This window comes from Notolepis coatsorum, assembly GCF_963971535.1.
Source record: "Notolepis coatsorum genome assembly, chromosome: 20".
Taxonomy (NCBI): Eukaryota; Metazoa; Chordata; class Actinopteri; order Aulopiformes; family Paralepididae; genus Notolepis; species Notolepis coatsorum.
Genome location: NC_140184.1, coordinates 24,514,774 through 24,541,601, shown reverse-complemented (window position 1 = coordinate 24,541,601; position 26,828 = coordinate 24,514,774). Strand labels below are relative to the sequence as shown.

The 26,828-nt window shown below is 47.4% G+C and overlaps 1 protein-coding gene across 1 annotated transcript in view; it reads right to left on the bottom strand.

Moving 5' to 3' along the window:
• LOC311246832 (protein TANC1-like) overlaps positions 1-26,828 on the bottom strand; it is a gene marked incomplete at both ends in the record, with an annotated part of 135,369 nt that overhangs the window by 32,481 nt on the left and 76,060 nt on the right. Inside the window, 5 exons of the mRNA XM_084337077.1 lie at positions 1,794-1,875; positions 1,994-2,203; positions 14,731-14,967; positions 15,223-15,345; positions 15,562-15,670. Of these exons, the coding sequence (XP_084193203.1) occupies positions 1,794-1,875; positions 1,994-2,203; positions 14,731-14,967; positions 15,223-15,345; positions 15,562-15,670 (761 nt within the window). The remainder of the gene's footprint in view (positions 1-1,793; positions 1,876-1,993; positions 2,204-14,730; positions 14,968-15,222; positions 15,346-15,561; positions 15,671-26,828) is intronic.

Here is a 26,828-nt window from a genome sequence, read left to right as displayed (position 1 = left end):
AGCGTTATAACTGGCCTGATCTAATGTTCTCTACTGAGGCCAACCTTTTTAATCTCTCTTTTAATGCTAATCCGCATGTCTGAGTGTCCTATTATGTATTCAAATGGTTTAACAGAGGCCTCATCCTGTATTTGAGAGCTCATCCCGTATGACCCCTGACCTAGACCCCTCCCTTTCAATACTGTACCAGGGAAGTAGTAGTAGTCGTTTTATTCAGTCATCACACACAATACAATATGCACAATCATTCAACCATCTTTGATTTGGCTGTGACTGAAAAGGTACAGACTGAAGCATAATGCTTACACATGCCTGTCCTATATTCTTAACAAAATTAAGACTCCAAAAAACAGTATTCTAAAAGAAAATAACAAAAGAAATAATTATTCACATTTGTAATCTTCAAAAATAGCTATACAAACCATTTTCTTAACAATCAAACTGGCTCAAACAGTCCACATCTATCAGGCATAAATAGATTCTCATATGATTTTCAGTTGCTTTGCTCTTTCAAGGAGATCAAATAAAATAAAGAAATAAAATAACCAAAAAAAAAGAGAGAAAGTTTCATTAAGAATTTATGATATAAGCCTTGTAGTCTGTAGAAGGTCTACATAATCCAAGGATAACCATTACAGTTCCCTGCACATTTCAGAAGGTGTCTTCATCTTGCTTTTCCTCCATGTCTGTGATTGTATTAGACTGTAATGGTGCCGTTAGGCCGATGCCAAGCCTCTGTCTAAGGTGCTTTAAGTAGATTTATACAACAGGGAGGTCCGATCACGCATTGTGGTTGGTCGAGAATATGAATATACCACTGCACTGGCTTTAGAATGTTGTAGAAAGTTTCAACTTTCAACGGAAACTGTGTCAACATGACCTACTCCGCGGACAGCGTTACGTTTGATTTAACGTACCCGTTAACCATAAACGAGTGGATATATAAAGAGGACGGGCCTACATCTACCGGTATTCAGAAAAAACAGCATTATTAGACGTGCCGATCCAACGAAAGACGAGCTGGAGAAAAGCCGCAATTAATCCTTCAACACCACCAAGTGGACGTCCTGTGCATTGAACTGGCCCAACTCCAGGAACTGTCCGAGGTGCTGATGACTTTTTCCCACTTTCGATAGCTTGTTGATAGCCTACTCCATTTGAAATTCCATAGCAATGAGACATCTTTAGGAACTATTTTTCACTGAATAGTTGACTGAAATCTATATAAAATACCCTAGAATTGTCTGTATTCATCCTATATTTTTCCTGACGGTGGAACTTGCTGTATAAAAGCAATAATACACTCGAACCAGTGGGATATCATGAATATTGCCACTCTGTGATGAGAACGCCACCAGTGAGAACGCCACCAGTGAGAACGCCACCAGTGGCTATTCTGGGGTAAAGTTGTCACAATTCAATAACACCTACATTTAGACACTGCCACATATGCCTGAACACAATATGATCAGTGAGAAATGTGATCTTCCATCTCTATGCAACATGATTAACTATTTACAATCTAATAAATTATTTAATATCAATAAGAGCATCTTAAAAATCACCAAAACTACTTTACAGGGCCCGCAGCTCCACTGTATGCTTTAGCTGGCTTCCTATGCATCCATGAACAGTCAACAGCCATATCTGGTTATTTATTCATCACACGGAACTCACGGAACATGAACAGTGTAATCCATGCTTGCTTGCCTTGAACCTGGCGTCTAGAGTCAGATACAGGGGAGGGACGAGGTGAGGTACCCTAACAGGTATGACTGATGTAGGAAACGCACCTGTTTCTCCCCAGAGAGAGTCGTGAATGTCCGTCTGCACGACCATCTGTTCATCACTCAGCTCCAACAAGCTCTTAACCACCTACGGCGAAACGCAATATGGCAAAAGGCTGTTGCTATGCAGTTGGAAAAACCCAAAGAGCCAAAGACGTGGGCCATAGTACAGAGTGAGGTGCGGGCTGAGCCCGCTGTGCCAGTACCTGTGAGTGTCCCGCGCTGGAGGCGGCGGTGAGGGCCTGCTGGGACGCCTGCTTCTTCCCCGTCCCCGTCTCGGAGCAGGCCTGCTGCTGGGAGTCAGAGGGGGCCTCGGGTCCCCAGTCCTGGCCCAGCAGGAGGTGGATGACGTCTGGGTGTCCCCGCAGACCCGCGTGGACCAGAGCACACTGGCCACTCTTATCCACGTGGTCCACCTGATACACAGGGACACAGTAGGACTGTTACACTGGTTCCTTTAACCTGTTCACTACCACACTATAGAGGTTAACCCCCTGGTAGTGAAAGTTAACCTTCTCTAGTGTGGTAGTGAAAGAGTTAACCTTTTGTAGTGTGGTAGTGAAAGGTTAACCTTCTCTAGTGTGGTAGTGAAAGAGTTAACCTTCTGTAGTGTGTTATTGAAAGCGTTAACCCTTTGTAGTGTGTTATTGAAAGCGTTAACCCTTTGTAGTGTGTTATTGAAAGCGTTAACCCATTGTAGTGTGTTATTGAAAGCGTTAACCCATTGTAGTGTGGTAGTGAAAGCGTTAACCCTTTGTAGTGTGTTATTGAAAGCGTTAACCCTTTGTAGTGTGTTATTGAAAGCGTTAACCCATTGTAGTGTTATTGAAAGCGTTAACCCTTTGTAGTGTGGTAGTGAAAGAGTTAAACTTCTGTAGTGTGGTAGTTAAAGTGTTAACCTTTTGTAGTGTGGTAGTGAAAGGCTTAACCTTATGTAGTGTGGTAGTGAAAGAGTTAACCTTCTGTAGTGTGGTAGTGAAAGCGTTCACCCTTTGTAGTGTGGTAGTGAAAGGGTTAACCTTCTGCAGTGTAGTAGTGAAAGAGTTAACCTTTTTTTGTTATCTACTTTTTCTCCTCCTTTTTCTGTGATTTTTCTCCCATCCCAATTTACCTCTCGTGCCAATTCTCCCTCCCCTGTCCTGATCGTTGCTTGCATGTGCCCCCCACTGGCCGGTTGTAGGGAGGATAGAAGCCCATCACATGTCCCCTCCGATACATGTGGAGGCAGCCAGTCACATTTTTCACCTGCCAGCACGGACTCTCATTGGCGAGGTGTAACGTGTGGGAGGCTCACACTGCCCCCGCCATTTCCTGTCTTTGCTGTGCAGGCACCCTGACCGACCTGTAGGAGTTGCTGTTTACAACGATCAGACTACCACCCATCGACCCCCCTCCCGCTGGCTCTGCCAATTGAGTCAGTATGACGGCCGGCCCGAGCCGAAGGCAACTCTGACAGCCGGAATCGATACCGGTGTCTCTTGCGTTGGTGACGAGCGCAATGTCCGCTGCGCCACCCAGCCGCTAAAGAGTTAACCTTCTGTAGTGTGGTAGTGAAAGTGTTAACCCTTTGTAGTGTGGTAGTGAAAGAGTTAACCTTCTGTAGTGTGGTAGTGAAAGCGTTCACCATTTGTAGTGTGGTAGTGAAAGAGTTAACGTTAGGTTATGGCTATAACCAAGTTCTATTTATCACACATCAAATATGATCACATCACCCCCACCCTCAGATCCCTTCACTGGCTCCCCGTGGAACATAGAATTGAGTACAAGGTCTCCCTCCTCACTCACCAGTGCGTACACGGTGGTGCCCCTGCCTATCTCAAGGAACTCCTCACCCCCCAGTCCTCCTCACGTTCCCTCTGCTCCGGCACAGCCTACCTCCTCAAAGCCCCCAGGACTAAGCTGCACTCCATGGGTGATCGCGCCTTCCGCTCCGCCGCACCCAGACTTTGGAATGCTCTCCCCATCCACCTGAGAGCACCACAATCCGTAGAGGTTTTTAAAAGGGGCCTAAAAACATTTCTTTTTAACAAGGCTTTTGCCTGAATTTTCTTTTACTTTTATTTTTACTTCTATTCATTTTACTATTATTTTTATTTTATTTTACTCTTAGGTTCTTCCATTTCACTGGTTGTTAGTCTTTTTAATTGTTTTTATTCTTTTTAAATTGTTTTATTCATTTAACTTTTGTCTTTATCTCCTGTAGCACTCTGAGCTTCTCACGAATGTAGAGCGCGGTACAAATTGAATCCATTATTATTATTATTATTACACTTGCACTGTACTTCACTTCGTGCACGTGCACTGAATAAAAAATTCCACCATGTACCTTTACATCCCAACATTCGTCTGGCCACACCCCCATCCGCTTACCTTCATAAGCAGGTGTGTGTCACTGGTCACCTACTCGCCTCCTTCCCAAGCTTTCACCACAAGGTGAGATCAAGGGCCGCAGCGGCGTCTGATGCTGAGCGTCACCATTACTGATAGAACTTGGTTATAGCCATAACCTAACGTTCTATTTCGTAATGGATCTCGCTCAGCATCACACTTGCACAAGGGAGGCTGAGCGAGAGCCATAGCCCGACAAATGTACCCCGCTGAGGCCCCCCACAACCATCAGATCGGGGAGGACCGAGCCCCCCCGACCCTCCCTAATGGAGGATACCCTCCCTATTGGAGGCTTACGGGAGGGAGACGGATCCGACCGTGCGAAGTACACGCACAACCCGCATGCCACCCGGGAACGAACGGAAGGAACAACCTCGTTACTGCCCCCAGAATCACGGGGTCAAGAGCAAACCCAACCCCGTGGCAAGGCCGTAGCAGCGAAGCGCGAAGGAAGACCCAGACCCACTGAAGGGACTGGATCCCCTGGAAAACAGGGGCCCGGAGAGGTCAATGACGCCAGGCATCAAGACCCCACCAGGTGGTCACTTAGTGACACCGCCCCCCACATCGCCAGCGTATTCGGATAAGGCCCCTCCAAGAGCGGGCCCTTTCCCCCCAATAGCACACCGCCTGGCACACTGACCCTGCAGAACAGGCAGTCAGCATGGCCGTAAGCACACAAAAAAGGTTAACCAACGGAAGCAGGCAGCGCACCGGGGAAACCAGGCAACAGGCTGTAACCTGAGCCTGGAGCACTGCGGACGAGACAGGCACCAAAGGAGTCAGCTGAAAACAGCCCCCCCGGAGGAAGGGGCGTATGCTGGCGTTGTTGCATGACAAAGCCTCCATTAAAAAAAACCACCCAGAGGGGTTGAGGCAGAGAAGGCTGACATGATTGGCAGACGTCATGAATGTGCAGGGGCACACTCAACCAGGTAACCCGGGAGTTGACTCTGCTCCAACACACCAGGGAACCAACCACCCTGTCGTTACCAGATGCGGTGGTTGTTCCTATAACCCCTCAAGAAAAAACTCCAAAACACACCTGCGGGCATACACTGGCTATACCGCAGTACAAGTGTTTCAGTTTTCAAAAAAGGGTTATCCCAGGCCTACGGTATCAACGAAACTTTACTTCGGACCGGGCCCGGCGGCACGGGAAGCACAGGGTTACCAGAGGAGGTCCAAGACCACCCCAACAGCCCCCTCTTCGCCACGCGTGAGAGAGGAGCAAAAAGAATGGAGAACCAGCCCTAAGCACACCGCACTTGGTATTCCCAGGCGGTCTCCCAACCAAGTACTAACCAGGACCGAACCTGCGTAGCGTCCGAGATCGGACGAGATCGGGCGTTAACCCGAAAAAAGCACAAGTCCCTCAGGGTACCAGAACAGCAGATCTGCATCCCCGGCGGACAACGGGTTAACTGACCTGGACCAGCGTGACCAGACCAGTCCCGTGTCCTAACCACGCCGACATGCCCACTCCAGGAGAGGGGGTAGGTAATTATGCGTGTCGATCTAAAACATGAAAAGAGGGCACCACCCAGACGGTCCTATTTGGACCGTGCTCAGCGGCCCACCCCAAGGGCGTGAGACCCCTCTACCTATGTTCAGATCTATTCCGTTAACATCCCCCAGATATGAACGAGAATTCATCGAGACAACCTAGTAAACTGGCGCTCGGAAGAGACAAAACTCCATCCCAGTTGCCCTATAAAAACGCTGTTTTAACAAGCAACCAAGGCGCACTTAGCCCCTGTGTGATTCTGTCACAGAAACACACCTGAGCCAGCACTATGTATGCGTCGAGACCCAAACACATCAATGGATAGTCTAGCAAGACACCAAACATTGTTCCTCCAAGTCGCCTGGGAGAACGACACGGAGCCGTCGTGCTTCATGTACCTTCCTCTTTTTATTCAAAAAAGAAAGAACACAGACTGACATGAATCCCTCGTGACGCCGCTGAGGGTAAAAATTGTTTACATTTTTACATCCCACCACCCTCCCATAGGGAGGAGACGGAAATCCCCAGAGAGACTTCCCACGCGAGCTGTATAGATTGAAAAAAATATATTGCAACATTGAGCCATGTAAAATTTGGGTTAGGGCTCTCCGAGGAGGAGGCACTGAACCAATAGACACTCAATAATCGAATTGAAGGGGAGCTCCCGTAGCTCACCGCATATCTCGGCGCTATTTCTGCGTCGGGGAAAACCGTGCTCGTCACGGATCTGGGGGACACGAGTTCGATTCCCGGACCCGCCGTCATTTCTCAGAATGTCTTCCCCTGCTCTACATCCCATTTCAACCTGTTTCTGTCGGTCATGCTTGACCGGAAAAGCGATAAACGCTAAAAAAATAAAGTTTAAAAAAAAAAAAAATCGAATTGAATCGAATACACACACACAATAGAGCAGGACTCCTTTTTGAAGTTCTACTCACCTTGACAATCTGAGGAGGAGGCTCTGAACTCTGAGGAGGCTCCCTCACAGGGAAGGAGAGTCCTAACTCACAGAAGGCCCGCATTTCATTGTATACCTGTATGCCGTGACAATTAAAACTCTTGACTTGACTTGACTTGAGTAGGAGCTTCGTGAGGAGGAGCCCTGACCACTCCCTGAAACAGATCCATCATATGGACCTGAACAGCTCACGGAAGTCTTACCAACAGAGACGCGCACAGTGACGTACTCTATGGCGGGGGAATTTCTGCGGTGCACACGCCCAATCTTCCAGGGCGTGGGACCAGGAAACTCCCCCCCCCCCCTCTTACCCTGTAACGTGCCGAACAGCAACGTGACAGGAACCTTGAAGGACAGGAGGTTTTAACCCCTGCCCATCAAAAGGGGAGGAAAGGATTACCAGTTCACCCCTTTACGACCCCACACCCATGATACGATGTAATGACAAAAAAGAGCATGACACAGTCATAGTCAGCTACATGAAGTGTCTAACAGCTTCACACAGCTCCAGGCCTGTACACTGCGATGATATGATCGCAAATTGCCCCCTAATTTGGTCCGTGCGAGTTTAAAATAATATCTGGGGGCAAGCTTGCGAGTGGTGATTTCAACCCTTCATTCGCATTTCACTCCTAAATTAATCCATACAAATTGTAGTAAAACATTAGCCTACAACCAGGGCTGTACAGTGCAATATAATGTTGCGGTTGTAATTTCATTAGACAGACCAGCGCGGACCTTTAATAACATGCAATTTAATTGACACGAGCAATGAGCTAACGGTAGCTTCTAACCAAGGTCTCCATTAGGATTATGCTAAGCTAACTAGCGATCTCTGCTAACCCTGGAAAACGGTCAAAGCGGACTCCACAAGACTAGTTCCATTTGTGAGGAAAGGGGGTGGGTTATATTGACAACGCTTGACAACAGAAGTTTAAACATAACTTCATATTTATTGGTTATTCGTTTCTGTATATCATTCAATTCCCATCTCCGTGTGTCTCCATCTCTTCCTGTTTACATTCGAGTGTGACGTCATCACCTACGGCAGCTTAGACGATCAAAACCCGAAGGGGGGGGCTCTCTCTCTCTCTCTCTCTCTCTCTCTCTCTCTCTCTCTCTCTCTCTCTCTCTCTCTCTCTCTCTCTCTCTCTCTCTCTCTCTCTCTAATGATTTAAAGTAGCCAAATGTTACACACAGTATAAATACTAACTGGATAGTTGATGATATAAACATTTAATTTCATTATCTGAAATATTCTAAAATCATTAAGTCTGTGTGATTATTATTTTCTCACAGTAGTGTGTGTATATATATATGTGTGTTTGGCTAAAGTGGATAGAAAACACAGTACTGTGTAAAAGGCACCCAAGAGTTTTTATATAAATTGTCTTAGATGTAAATAATTTTTTTTATTAGTGTGTCAGTAGACTACTCTTAGTACATTTTCATTAAATTATTTTTTAAAGCATCTTCATGGTTTAATAATGCAAACATATGTTGCAGGGACTTATTATAATCATCATATTGGCGTGACTGTATGCATCAAAGGGTTCAATCAAGCATTTTTAAGTGCTTTAGAGGAAATGTCAAAATATCGCGATATCATTTAGAGGCCATATCGCCCAGCCCTACTATAATGGTAAAATAGTTATTTAAAAATGTTCCCCTAAAAAATATTCTTTGCCCCTAAATTTCTCATTTAGGGGCAAGTGTGCCCCTAGTGAAAAAGCTTAGCGTACAGCCCTGAGCTCATGTGCTAACCTGCTATCTGATTTTTACTAAGGAAAAAACACAGAATAGAGAGGGCCCCCTTAAGAGCCCCGGTACCAGACTTACACATGTGCTTCTGTGGCCAACCTAACCCAGTCATAGATCACAAGACACACACAACCCTTTATCACCACAAAAAATGGCAAGTACACTCTTGCTACAGAGGAACGCCGTTTTTCATAACGAGAGAATTCATAATTCTCGATTAGTATCGGCCACAGGCCTTGCTAAGCACACACGAAAAATGACCAAACAATCTTTTCTTTAGGAAAAAATTGTTTCTCAAGCGGTTTAGCACAACCCCAGCAACTAAGCTAAGGGTTACATCGTATCCCCACAACACAGTGACACAATATATTGTAAACAACATGTCTGAGAGGAGGGTGGGGAAGCCCCAGGGAACCGGGGGGAACACCCCTTCTACCTTACCCTTGATACGGCCAGTTGAACAGGTAAACCTGTTAATATGTGAACACACTGTTCATTGTCATTACAGGCTGAGAAAAGAATTCATTCTTCACTCATATAAGCATTAGCTTTATAGGTTAATTAACCCCCTTAGTTGTGAGTACACGGTACATGAACACACATGATGTTTCTCAACACAACTAACCAGATAATGTTTACATATGTAACAAAAACCCGATTTGCACGGAGAAGCTATACCAGTGACAAGACAATTCACACACAACACGCGTCGTATCCTAAATGTATTGCAGCAACACCCGTTTTGGAAAAACATCGTTATTACAAAACATTAGAAGGGAAGGAAGAAGACGCGTTTAAGGTCTGGTCGGGACCTTCCTACCGTGAGCGCAGGCCAAGCGAACTGCAGTCTGGCTAACGGGGCACCGATAGTAAACACAGCATTCCTGTGTTGACGACACGGGCAGCATCGCTGCGCCATCCAGCCGCTACGGGTCTCCATGTTGACGCAGTCCTCGCCGGCCGGGCTCCCGGTAGGTTCGACTAACATCCTCTGTCAAAGATGACGTCGTAGTCAGAGTGTTTAAGGCATGTTATAGTCACAGAACGTTCAACAGTGTAGCATTAAGCTAACAGCCGATCGGCTGATAGCAACAAGCTAACGTATACCAGCCTGGTAAACACAGCGAGCTAACGCCGCAGCTAACAGCTGCGCAGCTAACAGCTAGACTGGCTAAAACAGTAGTCCATAACTAGCACGCAAGCTAACCAGCCATCACCTGAACTGTATACAATGACATAACAAGCCACACTTCAGACAGGCCGCTGTCCCAATCCCTTCCCTAACAGGGAAAAGAAAAAGAGATGTCAGAACACAGTTTCAACAGTGATCCAGACACACACAGGGCCCTTTGAGCATGGAACTTCCGATAAAGAAGATCTTATGCCCACATTTCCTCGTTAGGGTAAACTTTCATTTGTATATGAAAGATGGGGCCTACACGGGACAGAGAAGCATCCGCTCTAGAATCCTGGGATCACCAGAACCTAGCGCGGGCCACTAGATTAGCCATCATGGGCGTCAGGCCAAGATCCTCCGACTGCCGTGTTAAGCCGAGCAGAGGACCCTGGCCTGGGGTCGGCGTTTCGTAAATTGTTAGCTAACCCCCATAGCATCAACAACAACCAGAGCTCGCAATCAAAACAGTACATACCCAACCTGGAACCCACCGCTTCTCACAACAGTCGGTGCGTCCTACAGTCCAGCTGTGTTGCTGGAGGGTCTTACCCCATCCAGCCGCAGCAAGGAGGATTGTAGTTGGGAAGCATGTCAGCGGCGTGAGCTCCTAATACGAAAAAACCGGTGGAGGTGTAGAATGATCATCATCTTCCAGACACTCCAGTAACGAAGACAATATCGCCGTATTTTCTCGAAAATAGTGAGAGAGAAAATAAAGATATGATGTCAACGTATCTCTTGTTTTCCAACTTTCTTCTACTAACAACCTCGTCAAGTGGGGATCTACCGAAGGCACTTCCTTGTGGTGAAAGCGAAGAAGGAGGCGAGTAGGTGACCACACACCTGCTTATGAAGGTAAGCGGATGGGGGTGTGGCCAGACGAATGTTGGGATGTAAAGGTACATGGTGGAATTTTTTATTCAGTGCACGTGCACAAAGTGAAGTACAGTGCAAGTGTGATGCTGAGCGAGATCCATTACGAAATAGAACCTTCTGTAGTGTGGTAGTGCAAGTGTTAACCATTTGTAGTGTGGTAGTGAAAGTGTTAACCCTTTGTAGTGTGGTAGTGAAAGGGTTAACCTTCTGTAGTGTGGTAGTGAAAGAGTTAACCTTCTGTAGTGTGGTAGTGAAAGCGTTCACCCTTTGTAGTGTGGTAGTGAAAGGGTTAACCTTTTGTAGTGTGGTAGTGAAAGCGTTCACCCTTTGTAGTGTGGTAGTGAAAGTGTTAACCCTTTGTAGTGGTAGTGAAAGGGTTAACCTTCTGTAGTGTGGTAGTGAAATCGTTCACCCTTTGTAGTGTGGTAGTAAAAGTGTTAACCCTTTGTAGTGTGGTAGTGAAAGGGTTAATATGCATGTTGTTTACATCATCTATCCATGTTGAATATGAAACTGGGCCAGTTCATTTTGGATCAGATCAATTTACAAGAGTGAATAACCAAGAGGCGCAGGGTGAGATAATGAGTAACCAGATAATAATATAATATGTATTATATTAGTATATTTTTAGGGTAAAAAATAAATCCGCTGGCCACAGAGCCTTTGCCTACCGCGCTCCCTACCTGTGGAATAAATTACCCGCCGCCATCAGGGGCGGCAACTCTGTCGAAGCTTTTAAATCCTCTCTCTCCTTCAGCCTACCCTGATCTCACCCGGTTGGGGATAGACCCTTAGTGTAATCTGTCTAGTTCAGTTAGGATGTCTGTTATTTGCTTCCATGTCTGCTCTTTGCAGACATGGGAGATTTTCTAACCCCTGTCCCTGTCTCTCTGAGTGGATATATCGATATACAGATTCCAGTGACCGTTCTACCTCATACTGGATATGAGCACCACTGGCCCCATGGATCAGCTTCATACTGTCTTCTGTCCGACCTACAACGTCAAACCATACCTGCTCTACCTCAGTTCAGGTAGTTCTCCTGCCCACCGGGGGAAAGGGCCCTGAGCCATCGTCTTGTATCTCATCCTGTATACTAGCGCTCTGCCTCATTGTTCTTAGTTCTATTCACTACTTTAATTTCCAAATGTTCTTATATACTTTGATTCTATGCTACTATGTATGCATATATATATATGCTTATTACATGTATATGATGTATCTATTGCTCCTATGTCTGCCCACTACAAACACAGGAACTCTCTAACCCCTATCCCTGTCTCCCTGTCTCTCTGAGTCATTGACTCAAGTGTTAGTGTGTCATTATACAGATTGCAGTGACTGTTCTACCCCATTATTGGTTATGAGCACCACTGAGGTCATGGATCAGCTCCATACCATCTTCTGTCCGACCTACAATGTATAAACCATGCCTGCTGTACTTCATTGCTGGGCTAAGTACTTCTATTCTATTCTATTCATATACTGCTTATTACGGTACATGTATCTATTGCTCCCACAGTATGTCCGCCCACTACAAACACGGAAACTCTCTAACCCCTGTCCCTGTCTCTCTGTGAGTGGATGTCTCGTGGTGATGGCCAAGGTGGTGCGATCTTCTCTATGTCGCCCCCATACTTCAAATGGATCCGAGTGGAATACATACATACATACATACATTCATCCAAATGAAATATGACTCTGATATTTTGAGCTCCGAGCCTTGACATTTAGCCTTTATCTTATTTTCATACCAGCGCTCGTTTCCCCATGCTTTTTCCTTTGTTGTTGTTGTTCTTAGCTCTATTTTATTTAAATAAAAATAAAGTCTTATGTACCTTAGTTGCTATTGCATGTACATATATGTGTTTTGTTACATGTATATGTACATACAGTACATACCAACTATTCGCCTGTTTTATTCTCCACCCATCTATCATCCATCTATCATACAGCACTATTGAAACTTACTAGTGATATGTTCTCTGCCTCTAACAATAATAACTTAACTGGTGCTATTTTTATTGATTTGAGCAAGGCCTTCGATCTCGTTGACCACTACCTCCTTTTAGATCAATTATATTCTGTTGGTCTGTCAAGGAATTCTTTATTATGGTTTAATTCCTATCTTCATAATAGAAAGCAATGTGTAGCAATTCAAGGTAGCAAATCTGATTTATTAGTTCAACAAAGACGTGTGCCGCAGGGCTCAACTCTTGGTCCACTTCTTTTTTCTATTTTTATAAATGACCTCCCTTCAATTATTTCGGAATGTTGTATTCAGCTCTATGCTGATGACACAGTAATTTACACCTCCAAATCTACCCTATCACACATTGAATTAGCTCTGCAATCTGATTTTAATTCCTTGCAACATTGGCTAGCTGCTAACAAATTACTACTTAACAAAAGCAAATCATATACAATGATCTTTGGTACTCGCCAGTGCATCAAATCAAAAGCCAAATCTTGTTTAAGTGCTATTTATAGTTTAGATGGTACACCTCTGCAAAGAGTCAAACACACAAAATACTTGGTTGTTTGGCTGGACTCTGAACTATATATATATTTTTTTTTATCCACTTTTTCTCCAATTTTCTATATGTTCTCCCATCCCAATTTCGGATAATCCAATTCAACCCTCCCCTGTCACGAACGCTGTTTCTTGCCTCCCACAAGCCGGCTGCAATGTGGACTAAGTCATACATAGCACAAGTCCCCTCCGGTACTTGAGGTAACAGCAGTCGCATCTTTTCACCTGCGCAGCTCGATCTCTCAGTGGCGAGGAGTAACGCGTGGGAGGCTCACACTGCCCCCGACACTTCCTGATTCTACTGCGCAGGCGCACCAACCGACCTGTAGGAGTCGCTGTCCACAACGCCCGATCCCCACCCATCAGTTTCCCACCCCCTAATACGGCCAATGTGTATTAGTACGGACGAGCAGCTAAACTGAAAGCAATGTGGAGCGCTGGGATCGAACAGGCGATCCCAGCGTCTCCGCATTCGTGGCGAGCGCCTTGCCCACTACGCCACGTAGCCGCCATGACTCTGAACTATCATTTAAGTGTCACATTGATCATATTGTAAGAAGAATTAATCTTAATGTGGGTATTCTTTACCGTTCCAGAAACTGCTTAACTTTTTCTGTTAGAAAGAAGCTTGTAATCCAACTAATTTCTACCATTGATGGATTATGCAGATGTTGTCTACCAGGTTGCATCCAAAAGGAATCTCATTCCTCTCAATACAGCTTACAATAAATTATGCAGATTTGCTCTTGGATGCCCTTTTACAACTCATCACTGTCTAATGTATGAAACACTGAATTTGCCCTCTCCCATTGTAAGAAGACAGAGCCATTGGTTACAATTTATTTTTAAATGTATTTATCTTAATTATCCGCAATATCTAAAACAATACTTGACTCCATATTCTTCCAATTATTATTTAAGGCATTCTAGCCAACTCTATTTTTCCATACCTACAATTTCAACACTCTCAAAAGCAACAGCCAAGAAAGCCTTTTTGTTCAAAGCCCCTTCTGATTGGAATAACTTACCTGTAAATATTCGTTCCATCTCATCTTTTTATTTATTTAAAAATGCGCTGTCTTCTTACTTTCAAAGTACATGTACATGTTTTTAGTTTATCATTTATATACTGCATACTATCATTACTTTCATTACTCATCTCTTACGAAGTAACGATCCATTCCTATTCTTGCTTGATTTGTGTTTTGTTTGGTTTGTCCTGTTTATTTTGTGATCTCGTATGTTGGTTTACTTATTTTGTAATGTTATTTCTTAGTTGATTTTGTTGTTGTAGACTCTGTTTCGATGTCCAATGTTTTTTGTGTGTTTTTTCTTTCTTCTGAAACTGTACATACATTGTATTGTGTTAGGAGCCCCTCGAAAAAACGAGATGCTACATCTCAAGGGGTTATCCCGAATAAAGAATTTCAATATATATAGCAACACTATATTATCACAGACACCCAAGTTGGTGGATCCCCTTTGAACAGCCCATCTGAGGTTTCTCTCCTCCACATCGCCTGTGGTGCTTTTTTGCTATTGTTAGGAGTTTTTCCTCATCTTCATTGGGGAATATCTGGGAGTGTGATGTTTCTTCTTGACTTGTTCAAAGAAGACTTGTACAGCCCATTACCTTGTGATTTCGGGCTTTACAAATACATTTGATTTGATTTGATTTATATCCACACCCCCTAACCCCCATTCCCCACTCCCCCGTCCTTAAAGACAGCATCCCACACTGACCTTTGCCCCTCTCTTACAGAGCAGGCTGACCAAGCCGGCATGTCCAGCAGCCGCGGCGAGGCAGAGGGGTGTCATGCCGCTGTCGGTTGCTCCATCTACCGGTGCCCCCATCTCAAGGAGCACAGACACCATCTCCAGATGTCCGAGGTGGGTGTGAACTCCCAGGATGGGGGCGTGGCCTTGCACCTCTGTACGCCAGGCAACATTAGCCCCACCCAACATCAGCAGACGACTCACCTGCAGAGGGACATGAGAGTTAGTGGTGCCATAGAAAAGTCTGTGTACTTTATGTCTGCAGAGAGAGAGAGTGTGTGTGTGTGTGTGTGTGTGTGTGTGTGTGTGTGTGTGTGTGTGTGTGTGTGTGTGTGTGTGTGTGTGTGTGTGTGTGTGTGTGTGTGTGTGTGTGTGTGTGTGTGTGTGTGTGTGTGTGTGTGTGTGTGTGTGTGTGTGTGTGTGTGTGTGTGTGTGTGTGTGTGTGTGTGTGTGTGTGACCTTGATGTTAGGTGTGTAGAGGTTCCTGAGGGAGGCCAGTGCAGCGGACAAACTATCTGTGCTGCAATTCACCCACAAGGCTTGAAGAACACTAGAGGACACACCTGTCCTCTTACTGAGACCCTGGGGAAGCAGGAGAGAGAGAGAAAGAGAGAGATGAGCTCCAGAAGAGAGAAAATGGCTCCGATAACACAGCCCACACAGCACCTGGAGTCTTTTAAGCAACCCCATCATCAAGTATAATTAATGCATCATAATCAGTTTGAGATTATTATGTTGAATATGTGGAATATTGCTACCTTGAATATGCTGAATGTTTTCTTTTGGTATTTTTTTTACCTTGAAGATGTGAGCTTTGAGGATGTGGTGTCCCAGTTCCATGGTCTGCTGGCGGTTCAGCTTCCCCTCCTGTCTGGAGAACATGAAGGCCAGGAGAGCATGGCCACTCCTACAGACGCACACACACGCACATGCACACACACGCGCATGCACACACAAACCGTTTGATTAAGTCATTTGTGTTGGTGTTAAAACCTCTTAGCATGCAACGGCCCACATGTGGGCCTTCTTGAGGACGATTTGCCCACCGGTACTTTGGCGACCTCTAGCTGTTTCAACGCCAATGACGAAAAAAGTCGGGTTATCTCGCCGGTGGTTGAGCGCCAATCACGAGAAAAGTCGGGTTTTAATCGTTATTTCTTTTATTTACTATATACATTCATAATTCATCCATCCAGCCTGATGTTATCATTGGGAATGGCTCTGAGATCGCAAACGGCCAATACCGCCGCCTAACGCCTTGCGGCCGGTATTGCACATCATTGGAATCCCTCTGGCTTGGGCTGTGCATCGATCTAAGAAGTCCGGTCCGGGTTTTCCTTCTTGGGCATGGGGAGCGGTTATAACACACAGTTTGGGGACACTGGATCACAGTGGATTCATGTGTTTTGGTTGATAAACGTTGGAAAGACGACCACAATCAATATTTGGAATGGCGATCGGGAATTGGATTATTCTTTTTGCAGTACGTCAGATATGAGGTAAGGACTCTATGTTACCAATCTTGCGTTGATCCGATGTTGTTTTCGCAGCGATCACAATGTGTCTGTGTCTGTGCGTGCTGTGCCGTTGGCTGCGACCAAAGCATGGAGGGGCGACTTTTCCTCCCCCGCTTTTGTGCATGCATGATGAAACATAATACTGATAATCTAGCGTTTATTTCAGAATGATTCATAAATAAAGCGACAAATGGCACGATTTCTAAGGAAATGCATTGAAGCGCCGTTTGCTGTTTTGAGCCCTGCAAACACCGCCATCTATCCCTATTCTTTAAAGCGATGGCCTTCTTACCACAAGGTAAACAGCGACCTCTAGGCGCTGAATGAGCTAGCGGCTCGGGTGTGCATATTTTTTTAATACAATATATATATCGAATTAAAGCTCTATTTGTTGCCTGTCGATAGTCGACTTTTTATTTTTTGATTGATTGATTGATTGATTGATTGATTGAAAACTTTATTAACAGATTGCAGAATGGGTACAATACAGTACAGCTCAATACACACAATTGTTAAGGGGATGCAGACCAGAGAAAGACTTTCGTCTTGTTTACATCAGGGTCCCCCATTTTCAATTCATCAGGACATATATGACATACATGACATACAGATAGACAGTACTGCTACATCTATACATTTATGACATACCAGATTTGCAAATACAGTACTGTTTGTGATACAAAAAGAGTCAAGAAAAGGGAGTATATACATTTGACGTAAAAACTGTACATTGGAGGAGGTTGGGTGGGGTTGTGTGGGGGGGGGGGTTGGGTACATTGGGATATTGACAATCATACTGGGTAATTTACATTGGAGGGGGTTGGGGGGGACACACTGTACAAACAAGCAAAACTGTACATTGGGGGGGGGGGGGACACTGTACAAACAAGCAACACTGTACATTGGAATATTGACAAGACCATACTAGGTAAATTACTGTACATTGGAGGGGGTTGGGTTAGGACATTTACAGGGGCCAGTTTCGAATTGCAGTGGGTAGTGATTCACATTCCTTTACAGCTTTGGGTAGGGCGTTCCACATTGATGTGGCATAATTGCGAAACGTGTTTAGTCCCTTGTTTGAGCCGAATCTGGGTTTAACATGATTTGTGGAGCTCCCTCTGGTGTTGTGATCGTGGTATTCACTGACCTTTGGGAAGTATTTTGACATGTACATGGGTACCTTGGTCGTGTAGTGTATCTTGTAGACCAGGCCCATTGCAAGTAGCTGTACTCTGTCGTCTACTCTAAGCCATCCTAGGTTGTCAAAGTGGGCAGGGGTGAGGTGGGTTCTAGGAGTCAGGTCAAGCAGTAGTCTGACCAGTTTGTTTTGCGATGTTTGTAATTTTGTTTTTAGCTCCTTTGAGGTGCTTTGGTACCATGAGGTGCAAGCATAGTCGTAGTACCCTTGAATGAGTGCTCCTGCCAGAGTCTTCAGGGTATTCTTGTTTACCAGAGAGGAGATCCGGTACAAGAATCGAGTTTGTTGGTTGACTTTTTTTATTACATTGGATGCCATTTTGTCACAGGAGAGATTAGCCTCTAGGATGGAACCCAGGTAGGTAATTTCATCTTTCCTTGTGACAATATTGTCACCCACTGTAACTGAGAAGCCGTCGGTCTTGCTGAGTTTGTTATTTGAACCGAAGAGAATGGACTCTGTTTTGCCCATGTGTAATGATAGTTTGTTATCAGCGAGCCAGGTGCAGATTTTGCCTAGTTCCGAGCTGAGGGTTTTTTCAACCTGTAACTTGTTCTTGTCAGAGACCAGCAGGGCTGAGTCGTCCGCAAACAGGAACAAGTTGCAGTCACAAGCTGACGACATGTCATTTGCATAAATTAGGAACAGTAGCGGTCCTAGTATGCTTCCTTGTGGAACACCACAGCTCACTGTGAGGGGGGGGGGATAGGGTATCGTTTACCTCCACCATCTGTTCCCTCCCCTCAAGGTAGGATTGCATCCAGCTCACTGATAGACTATCAAAACCAATTGCTTTTAGCTTGTCAATCAGAATGGAGTGATTGACAGTGTCGAAGGCCTTTTGTAGGTCCAGCATGACCTACCACTCCCGACTATCAAGCCTCTACCTCCGTCAATCATTTGGCAATCTCGAAGATTATTGGACAAATGGACAGGGTTGTAACTTGTAACCAATGAGTAGGGCTTTCCAATGGTACCTCACGTGGGAATGAGCGAATCAGGGAAGAGAATTCTCCATCAAATGCGTTGAAGTCTATGAGAAAAAATCTTTCTGAGCTCTCACTTTTTACCAAAACCGCTTCTAATCACTCATTTCTGAACGGATTTATATGAACTTTGGACATGTACTACACAAGACTTCAGGCTATGGACCCAGGGTGTTTTTCCGCGATCCACTGTGGGGTACCTCAAGGCTCCAAGACCATTGCTCTCTCTAATTTATACAGTATGTACAGCAGCAATGATCTCCCCAAAGTTATACATATAGGTCCTAAAACTTTTTGCAGATGATACTAATCTCATTACCTCACAGCAAAATATGGACTGCCTAATGTCAGGAGTATGATTACGTTAGCTAGGTTCTAATTAAAAAACAAACCAACGGACAGCAATGACCTTCCTTCTGTTTTATCTCATTTTCATGATGTGATCAATGTAACCGCTCCCTTAGGTGTACTAATTGATGACAAACTCTCATGGACAACGGTGTGACAAAGTCACATTGACCTGATCACTAAAAAAGTTATGAAATCACTTAGCGTAATGCATTAAATATGTAACAAACCAGTCCAGTCCAATGGACCCTATTAAACACACTGCAATATTGTATGGGCTACTCTTTGTAGCCTAACAAACTAGTGTACTCATTATAGGTAGTACTCATAGATTAACCACCTCTTCTCACAGTAACAAATCCTCAGCATCCCTTTTCTTCCATAATCTCAATCTTCAAACTATCTCCAGCATTAATAAACTGCAGATCTGCAAGGATATAATTATATATATATATAATATATTAAACAAATGTAAATATTCCTTCATATCCCACCACGTCATCGTCATCCTTCCTGTCACAACAACTCGGCCAAATCTTCAATGAAACAAAGAGGAGATGCTTTATGGGATTCAAACGTATACAATAGTTAACAATTCATCATCTCTGTCCACATTATATATAATTTTTTAAAGAAAAAAGACATTCCGCGCCTTCGCTGCCAGAGTGCGGGGTAAAGCAGAGACATGTGCATATAATGCGGTATGCGAGTGTGGCAAGGACGTGGACTATACCGACCACATTATCCGTGATGTTCTACTCAATGGTATTTATGATTCGGACATACACTGCGAGATGCTAGTGTGACCGATCGTATATTACTCCTTCTGCGTTGTGTTAAATGCCAATGCCCCGAGGGAGTTTCGAACCCGGGTCTCCCACGCTGTAGCCGACCGCTATACCAAGAGGTGAATTCACTTCTTGGTAACGTGTCTACCGGTATGTGTCTTTTAAGGGGAAGTGAGTTTAACTTGCAGTACCGCTTACTGCCACAGTCACTTCACAACACTCGTCCATCGTGACTGTGGATATTACTCACGGACCTCCGTTACACTAGGGACACCTGACGTCCTGATTAAGATTAAGATTTGTTTATTAAGGACAATGCAAATTAATGAACATCATTTACATGTGTATGCATAACATCACAGCATGATAAGGACGTAAATATGCCGGGAATAGCACAGGGCTAATTTCCACCCGTAGTCCTAACATAAAACAAACACAAAAAACGGACCATACAACTGTTATGGTTTGTAACCGACCCCAATCGCACAACACAAGACAGGTAAGATGGTTTGCCAAGAAACAGATATTTATTGAACAACAGGGAAATACAGGGAAAAGGGCACTGTCCCTTTAAGGGAGAAATCACAAATACAGGAATATAATATGAGGGGAAGGAAAAGTGCCTTTAAGAGGCGGGCAGGAAAGGGGAACACTAAGGGAAGGTAAGGGAACGCCTAAGGGAAGGTTAAGGGAACGCCTTGGGACAGAGGAACTAGAGACTAGGTAAACCAGGGACAAGGAGAACTAGGGAGAGAGGACTAGGGACTAGGAGAGCTAGGGAACAGGAGAAACGGGGACTAGGGGAACTAGGGACAAGGAACTAGGTGGAACTAGAAGGGGGAGAACTAGGGAACAGGAACTAGGTGGAACTAGAAGGGGAGAACTTGGGACCAGGAACTAGGTGGAACTAGAAAGGGGGAGAACTAGGGAACAGGAACTAGGTGGAACTAGAAGGGGAGAACTTGGGACCAGGAACTAGGTGGAACTAGAAAGGGGGAGAACTAGGGAACAGGAACTAGGTGGAACTAGAAGGGGAGAACTTGGGACCAGGAACTAGGTGGAACTAGAAAAGGGAGAACTAGGGAACAGGAACTAGGTGGAACTAGAAGGGGAGAACTTGGGACAGGAACTAGGTGGAACTAGAAAGGGGACTGAGGCCCGCGGAGGCGGGCTGGGGTACAGGGAGGAACTGGGGACTGGTGGGAAAACATCTGGGCCGCTCTGCAGGACAGAGGAGAGAGTTAATGCACAAAAGGGAAAAAAACAGAGCAGGTGCAGAACAGTCCAAATAACAAAGTGAACAAAGTAATAATATCTTCGTGTGACAAACACACAGGGGGAGATGTAAAGTCCAAAAATACTATTCTAAGTGAGAACCAAAAACAGAGGCATTACGCTGGGAGATGAAATGTCCAAACTAACTAACAGAGGCAATACGCTGGGAGAGTGACATCACAATCAAAACTCACCCAGGCGTATGCGTAAAGGTACAGGAACAGCAGCGGGAACGGGGGCAAGGGCACTACGCTGAGTGAGTGACATCACAATCAAAACTCACCCAGGCGTATGCGTAAAGGTACGGGGACAGCAGCGGGAACGGGGGCAAGGGCACTACGCTGAGTGAGTGACATCACAATCAAAACTCACCCAGGCGTATGCGTAAAGGTACGGGGACAGCAGCGGGAACGGGGGCAAGGGCACTACGCTGGGTGAGTGACATCACAATCAAAACTCACCCAGGCGCATGCGTAATGGTACGGGGACAGCAGCGGGAACGGGGGCAAGGGCACTACGCTGGGTGAGTGACATCACAATCAAAACTCACCCAGGCGCATGCGTAATGGTACAGGGACAGCAACGGGAACGAAGGCATCGCCACCGGGGCGGCTGGCTGTCCGAGCCGAGGGAGAGAGTGCTGGAACAGTGGCGGTGACGAGGGCATCGTCCACCGGGTAGCCGCTGTCGGAGCCGAGGAACAGAGTGCTGGAACAGTGGCGGTGACGAGGGCATCGTCCACCGGGTAGCCGCTGTCGGAGCCGAGGAACAGAGTGCGCGCCACACCTTGGTGTGCGCGTCGGAACAGGGAGCTGGAACAGTGGCGGTGGCGAGGATGTCGTCCACCGGGTAGCCACTGTCGGGCCGAGGAACAGAGTGCGCGCCACACCTTGGTGTGCGCGTCGGAACAGGGAGCTGGAACAGTGGCGGTGGCGAGGATGTCGTCCACCGGGTAGCCACTGTCGGAGCCGAGGAACAGAGTGGCGCGCCACACCTTGGTGTGCGCGTCGGAACAGAGAGACGCATCGGGGTGCGTCTGCCAGGAGGAGTGTGCCAAGCACGAAGGTCTGGAAGATGCGCATCTGTGCGCTGGTACGGAGGAGCGTGCCAAGCTCGAAGGTCTGGAAGATGCGCGTCAGTGCGCTGGTACGGAGGAGCGTGCCAAGCTCGAAGGTCTGGAAGATGCGCGTCTGTGCGCTGGTACGGAGGAGCGTGCCAAGCTCGAAGGTCTGGAAGATGCGCGTCAGTGCGCTGGTACGGAGGAGCGTGCCAAGCTCGAAGGTCTGAAGTGGAACACTGGAATACCTCCCGTAGAGGATTAGAGAGCGCAGTACAGTGTCTCCCTCCAGGCAAACGGCGGCAGGTGGCGAAGGCTTGAGCGCATCTGGCGCGCTGGTCTGGAGTGGAACACTGGAATACCTCCCGTAGAGAATTAGAGAGCGCAGTACAATGTCTCCCTCCAGGCAAACGGCGACAGGTGGCCAAACACGAGGATCCTTGGAAGATGCGCGTTGCGCGCTGTGGACTGGAGAGCGTCTGCGCTGGTCTGGATGTGCGTCAGGACGACAGCTGCGCGGGGGGTCTGAAGTGGATGACTGGGATGCCTCCCGTGGAAGTCTAGGGAGCGCAGACCAGTCCCACTCTCAGGCAACGGCGACAGCAGGCGAAGGCTGGAGCAAACATCTCGACGCCGGAGAATGGAACAGCATAGGCAGACAGAGGATCTCCCGAAAGAGTCTAGATGTTTAGAGAATATGACTCGGCAAGTATACAACACGACCCCCACGCCAAAACGAGGGGAAGCGCCCTGGTATTTAAAGCCCACAGGGGGACTAATTAGCCTGCCACCACAGGTGCGAGAGATAATAGAATATCAAACAGGTGTGGCCACTAAGGGTAAGGAACGAGAGGGTGGGGGCTAGAGAGAGTGAGTAGGGAATTCCTAACAGTAGGCTTAAAGAAGACAGAGAATAGGGAATTCCTAACAGTAGGCTTAAAGAAGACAGAGAAAAGGTAGTGAGCAGCGGGCAAAACCTCACAGTATCCCCCCCTCCAACGGGAGCCACCCGGCGACCCAAAACAAATACAGACAGAGTGGCAGGGGGCAAAACAAGAGGTAATGGCCAAGCCAGCAGGGGAAGCCACCACAAGAGTGGGGCTAGCAAAAGAAAAAGGGTCGCCGAGGGGTAACTAGGGTAGCAGAGGGGCAACTGGGGGAACTGGTCTAGAGGAACTGGGTCTAGAGAACTGGTCTAGAGAACTGGTCTAGAGAACTGGGCTAGAGAACCGGGCTAGAGAACTGGTCTAGAGAACTGGTTTAGAGAACTGGTCTAGAGAACTGGTCTAGAGGAACTGGGTCTAGAGGAACTGAGGGGCAAGCAGGGTAGCTAAGGGGTAACCATGGTAGCACCGGGAAAGGGCTAGCAGAGGGAAGGTTAGCTGCCAGGGCACTGATAGCTACAGGGCCTATGCTAGCTGTACTGCTACATCAACATAGAGGCTGCGCAAGCTGCCGGAGCCAGGCTAGCAGAGGGAAACTGGGTTAGCCGCCAGGGCATGGCTAGCTACAGGGCCTATGCCAGCAGCAAGGGCCGCATAAACATAGAGGCTGTGCTAGCAGCCGGGGCTAAGCTAGCAGACAGGGGCTCTGCTGAGGGACTGGGTTAGCTGCCAGGGCATGGCTAGCCACAGGGGGGTCAAACAGGGCAAAACGGGAAGCAAACAGGGGAGCTAACCGGGGAGACTAACAAGCTAAACAGGGGAGTAACAGGCTAACAAGGGAGCTAAACAGGACTAACAGGGAAGCTAAACTGGGCAAACAGGGAAGCTAACAGGGCCAACAGGGGAGCTAGAGGGGAGACTAACAAGCTAACAGGGCTAAACAGGGGAGCTAGAGGGAACAAGAAAAAAAAAAGGCAAACTCAACATACACCGTCTGTGCTGGCTGGGGTCGTCGATTTGGTGGGGTCGTACTGTTATGGTTTGTAACCGACCCCAATCGCACAACACAAGACAGGTAAGATGGTTTGCCAAGAAACAGATATTTATTGAACAACAGGGAAATACAGGGAAAAGGGCACTGTCCCTTTAAGGGAGAAATCACAAATACAGGAATATAATATGAGGGGAAGGAAAAGTGCCTTTAAGAGGCGGGCAGGAAAGGGGAACACTAAGGGAAGGTAAGGGAACGCCTAAGGGAAGGTTAAGGGAACGCCTTGGGACAGAGGAACTAGAGACTAGGTAAACCAGGGACAAGGAGAACTAGGGAGAGAGGACTAGGGACTAGGAGAGCTAGGGAACAGGAGAAACGGGGACTAGGGGAACTAGGGACAAGGAACTAGGTGGAACTAGAAGGGGGAGAACTAGGGAACAGGAACTAGGTGGAACTAGAAGGGGAGAACTTGGGACCAGGAACTAGGTGGAACTAGAAAGGGGGAGAACTAGGGAACAGGAACTAGGTGGAACTAGAAGGGGAGAACTTGGGACCAGGAACTAGGTGGAACTAGAAAGGGGGAGAACTAGGGAACAGGAACTAGGTGGAACTAGAAGGGGAGAACTTGGGACCAGGAACTAGGTGGAACTAGAAAAGGGAGAACTAGGGAACAGGAACTAGGTGGAACTAGAAGGGGAGAACTTGGGACAGGAACTAGGTGGAACTAGAAAGGGGACTGAGGCCCGCGGAGGCGGGCTGGGGTACAGGGAGGAACTGGGGACTGGTGGGAAAACATCTGGGCCGCTCTGCAGGACAGAGGAGAGAGTTAATGCACAAAAGGGAAAAAAACAGAGCAGGTGCAGAACAGTCCAAATAACAAAGTGAACAAAGTAATAATATCTTCGTGTGACAAACACACAGGGGGAGATGTAAAGTCCAAAAATACTATTCTAAGTGAGAACCAAAAACAGAGGCATTACGCTGGGAGATGAAATGTCCAAACTAACTAACAGAGGCAATACGCTGGGAGAGTGACATCACAATCAAAACTCACCCAGGCGTATGCGTAAAGGTACAGGAACAGCAGCGGGAACGGGGGCAAGGGCACTACGCTGAGTGAGTGACATCACAATCAAAACTCACCCAGGCGTATGCGTAAAGGTACGGGGACAGCAGCGGGAACGGGGGCAAGGGCACTACGCTGAGTGAGTGACATCACAATCAAAACTCACCCAGGCGTATGCGTAAAGGTACGGGGACAGCAGCGGGAACGGGGGCAAGGGCACTACGCTGGGTGAGTGACATCACAATCAAAACTCACCCAGGCGCATGCGTAATGGTACGGGGACAGCAGCGGGAACGGGGGCAAGGGCACTACGCTGGGTGAGTGACATCACAATCAAAACTCACCCAGGCGCATGCGTAATGGTACAGGGACAGCAACGGGAACGAAGGCATCGCCACCGGGGCGGCTGGCTGTCCGAGCCGAGGGAGAGAGTGCTGGAACAGTGGCGGTGACGAGGGCATCGTCCACCGGGTAGCCGCTGTCGGAGCCGAGGAACAGAGTGCTGGAACAGTGGCGGTGACGAGGGCATCGTCCACCGGGTAGCCGCTGTCGGAGCCGAGGAACAGAGTGCGCGCCACACCTTGGTGTGCGCGTCGGAACAGGGAGCTGGAACAGTGGCGGTGGCGAGGATGTCGTCCACCGGGTAGCCACTGTCGGGCCGAGGAACAGAGTGCGCGCCACACCTTGGTGTGCGCGTCGGAACAGGGAGCTGGAACAGTGGCGGTGGCGAGGATGTCGTCCACCGGGTAGCCACTGTCGGAGCCGAGGAACAGAGTGGCGCGCCACACCTTGGTGTGCGCGTCGGAACAGAGAGACGCATCGGGGTGCGTCTGCCAGGAGGAGTGTGCCAAGCACGAAGGTCTGGAAGATGCGCATCTGTGCGCTGGTACGGAGGAGCGTGCCAAGCTCGAAGGTCTGGAAGATGCGCGTCAGTGCGCTGGTACGGAGGAGCGTGCCAAGCTCGAAGGTCTGGAAGATGCGCGTCTGTGCGCTGGTACGGAGGAGCGTGCCAAGCTCGAAGGTCTGGAAGATGCGCGTCAGTGCGCTGGTACGGAGGAGCGTGCCAAGCTCGAAGGTCTGAAGTGGAACACTGGAATACCTCCCGTAGAGGATTAGAGAGCGCAGTACAGTGTCTCCCTCCAGGCAAACGGCGGCAGGTGGCGAAGGCTTGAGCGCATCTGGCGCGCTGGTCTGGAGTGGAACACTGGAATACCTCCCGTAGAGAATTAGAGAGCGCAGTACAATGTCTCCCTCCAGGCAAACGGCGACAGGTGGCCAAACACGAGGATCCTTGGAAGATGCGCGTTGCGCGCTGTGGACTGGAGAGCGTCTGCGCTGGTCTGGATGTGCGTCAGGACGACAGCTGCGCGGGGGGTCTGAAGTGGATGACTGGGATGCCTCCCGTGGAAGTCTAGGGAGCGCAGACCAGTCCCACTCTCAGGCAACGGCGACAGCAGGCGAAGGCTGGAGCAAACATCTCGACGCCGGAGAATGGAACAGCATAGGCAGACAGAGGATCTCCCGAAAGAGTCTAGATGTTTAGAGAATATGACTCGGCAAGTATACAACACGACCCCCACGCCAAAACGAGGGGAAGCGCCCTGGTATTTAAAGCCCACAGGGGGACTAATTAGCCTGCCACCACAGGTGCGAGAGATAATAGAATATCAAACAGGTGTGGCCACTAAGGGTAAGGAACGAGAGGGTGGGGGCTAGAGAGAGTGAGTAGGGAATTCCTAACAGTAGGCTTAAAGAAGACAGAGAATAGGGAATTCCTAACAGTAGGCTTAAAGAAGACAGAGAAAAGGTAGTGAGCAGCGGGCAAAACCTCACAACAACGTTCATTCATAAAAACTGACATCACTGACATGACCACACTAACATGACATGGATGACATTAAGCCAGTTAACCATGTAATTGCACTCGTCGAGAACAAAGAGATGGCCCGCAA